Genomic DNA, 6512 nt, shown 5'->3' on the forward strand with positions numbered 1-6512 from the left:
TGTCGTTCTCTCTCGGGCCCTTTTTTGTTTCAGTAAGATTTTGTTGATCATTCTGCCATCCGCTGATTCTCTTCAGAAATTATAGTCGGTATCACTGCAGTAGTATTGAAAAGTTATTGTAAAACCTGGAATCAGCGTTAGGCGACGGAGTAGTACAGATAACGAATATCAGTCTCTATAAAGCTGCATCGTTAGAATGGACATTTGGTTTCTTAGACACGAAGTAACGAATTTTATGCGGCACTCATATCAGTAACCAATTTGATTATCTTGTCCTTTTATCTTTCGATTTGGAATCCCTCGTAAATCCGAGAGATCATGAGACTGAAAGGCAGTTCCCGCATCTTGAGGAAGGAGCAAGAGTCGCCCGAAGCCGCGACGATTTCTGTTCGCTCGTTTGCACTGCGGGTCAACTTGCGGGGTCGCAGAGCCGCACTTCAGGAAAAAAACGGCCAGAAACCCAAGTGACCATCAGAGAGAAAAAGTACGGGAAAAAGCAGGGCATCTGAGGTAAAAGTATGGGCGCCCAGAGCGTTCAGGCCCGATCACTGACGGCATCAGCATACTGGTACTGACGCCTTATAAGAACCTGAAGTGAGCGCGACTGACTTCATTTCCTGACGAGAAAGATCATGGGTTCGCTTTCACACTGCGCCGCCGTCGCATCTTGGCCGCAGCCGCCCTGAGGCGAGCGTCCGTTCTGATGATAAGATGACGATGGTAATGATGAAGATGATGATGATTATGATGATGATGATGAAGATGATGATGAAGATGAAGATAATGATGATGAAAATTATGAAGATGATGCTGATGATGATGAAGATAATGATGATGATGAAGATGAAGATGAAGAGGATGAAGATGATGATGATGATGATGATGAAGATGAAGATGAAGATGAAGATGAAGATGATGATGATGATGATGAAGATGAAGATAATGATGATGATGATGATGAAGATGATGATGATGATGATAATTATGATGACGATGATGATGATGATGATGAAGATAATGATGAAAATGATGAAGATGATGATGATGATGATGATGATGAAGATGATGATGAAGATGAAGATAATGATGATGAAAATTATGAAGATGATGATGATGATGAAGATAATGATGATGATGATGATGAAGATGAAGATGAAGATGAAGATGAAGAGGATGAAGATGATGATGATGATGATGATGAAGATGAAGATGAAGATGAAGATGAAGATGAAGATGATGATGATGATGATGATGAAGATGAAGATGAAGATGAAGATGAAGATGATGATGATGATGATGATGATGATGATGATGATGAAGATGATGATGATGATGATGATGAAGATGAAGATGAAGATGAAGATAATGATGATGATTATGATGATGATGAAGATAATTATGATGACGATGATGATGATGATGATGAAGTTAATGATGATGAAAATGATGAAGATGATGATGACGATGATGATAGCACTACTAAAAATAACAGTTATTATGATAATAACAACAATAATAATGATAATCATGATAATATTAACAATAATAACAATGATAATCATGATAATCATGATGAAGATGATAGTAATGATGAGGTATGACATAATGACACTTCTACTACGTTTGCATTACTGATAACAGGGATAATAATTGTGTTGCTGCTGATTAATAATAATAGTAATAATGATAATAATAATTATCATTATTACTATTATTGTTATTATCCTTATTATTATTATTATCATTGTAATATAACTACTGTTATTTTTATTAACATCATTGGTATTACTAATATTTTTTATAATTATCATCATCTTCATTGCAATCATGCTATAACTAATGCAATTGCCATCATTACCATCATTACCCTTATCTCTATCACCGTCAATATCATTAACTATTATTATCCTTAACGTTATCATCATTACTTGAATTACTCTTTGTGCAAATGTTATCGCATTAAAAGTAATAACCCTAACGAAATGTTTTTGCCAAAGAGGAATGGCCAGTCACTGAAGCTCTCCGGATGAGCCTCGATTCCGTCTGAAATCCCAGCTCCTTTCTTCCGCTCTCTCGTCGTCGTGACGGGCACATTCGTCATCTTCGTCTACTTCTTTTCCTCTCTAACTGCTAATGACAAAGAGGCAGATTGTCCAACGACCAATGATGGAGAGGTAGATTTTCCAACGACCAATGATGAAGAGGTAGATATTTTAATATTGTTTCGTAACTTTGCAGGTGACGTGGTTCATATGGGCAACTGCCGTGTGCTCGGTGGCGTGGGCGGCGCCGCAAGGAAAGTGTAAGTTTAACTTCTTTCTATGTAAGCAGTTATGTAAGTCACCTACATTTTCCACTTTTAAACCAATCTTATATATAAAAAAAATAATGGTTTAATTTACTCACCAATACTGTAATAAAAGTGAAAGAGAATCTTCTGGGGATGAGTAAAATACAAGGGTAAAAAGGCAGAAGTAGTCACGATCTACAAAAATGTCACCGCCCTCGACAGGTCTTGCCAGGAGCACTTTCTCCCGTCCCGACCCGTTACGTTGCAATTTTAGGTATTATTATCATTAATCCTTGAGTCATGTTTCTTTCCCATATTAGCTTTCCTTTCTATTTTGCCGTTATGTAACCCACACACACTGACACGTATTATAGCCAATTTCGTAAATATCATAATCATAATTGACTGATTTTACTTTACGCGTAGCGTTTAGTTACCAACATCATAAAACAAAAGAAATTACAGTGTCCCAGTCAGGCCTGCCGCAGTAGCAACAGTAATCCACCTAATCACTCTAAGCTCGTTTAAATTCCTTAAATCCATCGCTATGGCAACGCCAAATAATGATAATAACAGTAGAAAGGCAAAAACTAAGCGATTTCAGATGCAGGTCGCCTATTATTGCGCAACAGAGGTGAAAGTTTGTTCAAATACGACTAGAAAAGAGATTAGGCAACCCCTTTGGCGGGATAAACAATCGGATTTTGTTGGTAATGGCGGCCTTCATTTCCCTCGTCAGCTTGTCATCGGATCACCAGGTGTTTTCGTTGAACAAGCGCGTGATTATTATTTTTTTTTATCGGTTGATCTTCTTTGACCTGCAGTTGACCCCAGGAAGACCGTGGAGCAGCACCTGCCGACGGGCAACGTGGTGACGTCAATCTCCAAGGCAACGGTGCAGGGTGAGGCAGGCCGTTCCGTCAATGGGGGATTCCTTACAGGCTTAAGTGGTCTATGAGTTGTAATTTAATTGTTAACGCTGGCTTGACATATATCATATGATATTAACGTAAAGCAGGAAAGGAGGTTGCTAATCCGCAAACTGATAACAGTAGTGTAACTGTAATAATATGTCATAATAATTCTGAGCTTTCTTATGATAAAATGGGTAATGTTAAAAATACACGACTATCAATTGTACAGCTGCATATACACATATATACACGCAAACACACACATGTATGCATATATATGTACAAATATATATTATATGTATGAATATATATATGTATGTATATATACACATCTATAGACACACACACACACACACACACACACACACACACACACACACACACACACACACACACACACACACACGTGTGTGTGTGTGTGTGTGTGTGTGTGTGCGTATGTACGTGTGCACGCGTATGTACGTATACATATACGTGTATGTTTGTATACTTATACATGTATGTATGTGTGTTTGGATGCACGGATGAATGCATGTTTGTGTGTAGGTTTCCTCCTTTAATATCTGATGAAATTCGACAACGAAAACTAACATCCAATATTGACGCAGGGCACGTCGTGGACGAAGGCCAGATATCGGTGGACGATCTGTTCCGCCATCTGTCGGACTCAACCCCGGCGACGCAACCTAGCGCCCCGCCCACGCCGTCTGTGTTCCCGACCAGCAATGTCGCGACTCAAGCCTCGACGAAGGCGCTTTCCGCGTCGCCTGCGTCTCTTCCCGCGCAGCAGGTTCCGGTGAACAGACAAGGGCTTCTGAGCCTCCCTGGCCGCCCTGCATTGGGGAATGTTAACATCTTCATCGACGACAGGCTCCGCGAGACTTTAGAAAATGACGACATATTCCTGGAAAACGCTTTCCAGCCTCAGAGCTCTGCCGGTGTTGCTTTGCCCACGCTGAACAGTGCCCCAGGAGGCAGCAACAATCAGAACTTCGGCTCTCTCCAACCTACTGGACAAAGTGTTTTCATTTCTAGTGGGGGGAACTCTGCGCCAAGTGTAAACGCAATTCCTCTCGGCGCTTTGAGCCCAGCCCAAGGACCTCGGACATTCTCGGGAAGCCAGAATGCAATTCCTGTCAGGACAACTGGCAGCACCGGCGTCCCTCTCACAATCCTCAACAATGGAGCCAACCTCAACTCCGGTGGATCTTCAGGAGGCAGTTCCAGAAACTTCGTAACACCAGTCCCAGTCTCATCCAAGCCAAAAGTTGCTCACACCCAAACCGCTGTGAACTTCAGCCCTCTTCCTGCACAACCTAAATTCACGCAAACCCCGACGCACACCACCTCAAAGCCGACAGTTATCACTAAATCAGCTTTAACGACCAAGCCTCTGCCAGTATTATCATCAGCCAACAGTCCTTCAGAATCTCCATTCTTAGACAGCTTTACAAGTGCTCCTACTTCTGGCACTACTAAGCCTCCTGCTCACACGTCCTTTGGGTCCCGGGATCTCTCAGCATCGCTGCTGTCCTCTCTGCTTACTACCTTGGGCAACAAAATCACCAATCCTAACCAGAGCTTCGGCAACTTCCTCAAGTCCATCAACGGCCAGAATGGGGTCCTCGTGCTGCCCTCCTCGAGCCTCGGTAGATCGGCAGACAGTTCGTTCGACAGCAGCCCGTCCTCCTCGCAGTCCTCCTTTACAATTGACTTCGGTTTTGACACATCCTCGGAGATTGACCTCGACACTGACGACTCCGACACCTCACGGGTCAGTATTGCAAGCAGCGACGTTAACGCCCTGAGCTTCGGCGGGAGCGATACTAAGAGCAGCGCCGGGACCACCACCGTCGCCGTGGAGACCACCACCGAGCCCATCGCGAAGGTCAAGACGCCGGTGTCCCTGTTCCGCGGGCCGCTCTCCGACATCCTGTTCACGAAGGGCCAGTGGCTGGGGACGCTCGTCGGGGGGCTCGTCGACATCAGCAGAACCGTCGTCGGCAAGATCAGGGAGGGGGCAAGGCAGACGATTCGCAAGCCATAATGGTGCTCAACGTTTCAAGGGCTTCCTTGGAAAGGACATTGCTCTCCTTGAAAAAAAAAAAAGAATTGTGCTCACATAACATAATATAACAGTATTTCCTTTATTGTTAACTTTTGATATAGTTGCACTTTGTTACTGCATTTAGATGTTGTTGTAGGTTTTCCAAACTTCTGTAGTTGACTGGGTAAATAAAATCCATGGTTATTTCGAAGATTTGCAATTCTGAGTTAACTGCAAGAGTGTCTCTGTCTCCTAATCCTACTATCTCATGTATATGTATGTGCTTAGATACATATATACATATATATATGTATATGTATAGATATATATATATATATGTATATAAATATATATATATATATATATATATATATATATATATTGAGAATGCATTTGTTAAAAAATTTGGCTAGTTTCACTGTTGCTATTTCTCCTGCATCTATTATAAGGGATATAATAATTCCGTCTACACTTTATATTATCCCTCTCTTCATGCCCTTAATTTCTACCATTATTTCTTCTGTTGTGATGTTAGGTATGTCTCTAATTATCTCGTTCGCTTCTATCCGTGGTTGTTCATTTGAGTTGTATAGATCTTTCACCACTCTTATGATTTCATTCTTATTGTATTGTCACTTCTTCATCTGGTTTCTTTATTGCATATATTTGCTTTCTCCCTATTCTGAGTCTCCTTTTAGCTGTTTTCATGCTGGTACCTGAGATCACTTTTTCATTTATTATTTGAGTACTGTATTACCGTACATCTCCTTTTTATTTATAGGCTTTGTTAGTTCAGCTAATTCTATTTTGTCCCTGTTTGACGATACTTTCATGACCCGAAGCTGGAGCTTTGCTTAACACCTACTTCAAGTGCAGCTTCCTTTATTATGTCACTGAACTGTTTTTTGGTCAGTGTTGAGATCTTCGTCGCTGAGAAGTGAATATCTGTTTTGGATGTTGAGACTAAATTCTGCCGCTCTGGTCTGCAAGTTATCTAAATTTGGCTGCAGTTTTTTTTTTTTTTTTTTTTTTTTTTTTTTTTTTTTTTTTTTTATGTTTTTGCTCCTTTCCATTCTAAGGTGTAATTTAATTTCGCATCTGACCATTCTATGGTCGCTGCCAACATTTCCTGTGTTAGTAAATCCCCCTCCATTTTTTACTATATCATATATGAAATTATTAAGTAAATTTCGTTTTTGATGTCAGATGGCAACTTCCATCACCACTTTCACTCTAGTTTTTTTTTTTTTTTTTTTTTTTT

At 40.8% G+C, this 6512-nt stretch overlaps 1 protein-coding gene across 1 annotated transcript; it reads left to right on the forward strand.

Moving 5' to 3' along the window:
* Positions 1–2238: 2238 nt before the first annotated feature.
* LOC125030671 (mucin-5AC-like) lies at positions 2239–5462 on the forward strand (the record flags this gene model as incomplete). The annotated part of the gene is given in 3 exon segments (XM_047620865.1): positions 2239–2302; positions 3115–3192; positions 3813–5462. Coding segments are annotated over 3 exon segments (1581 nt in total), but the record flags the coding sequence as incomplete, so codon positions are not given.
* Between the last annotated feature and the right edge of the window lie 1050 nt (positions 5463–6512).

The sequence above is a fragment of the Penaeus chinensis genome, chromosome 11 (genome assembly GCF_019202785.1).
Source record: "Penaeus chinensis breed Huanghai No. 1 chromosome 11, ASM1920278v2, whole genome shotgun sequence".
Lineage (NCBI taxonomy): Eukaryota > Metazoa > Arthropoda > Malacostraca > Decapoda > Penaeidae > Penaeus > Penaeus chinensis.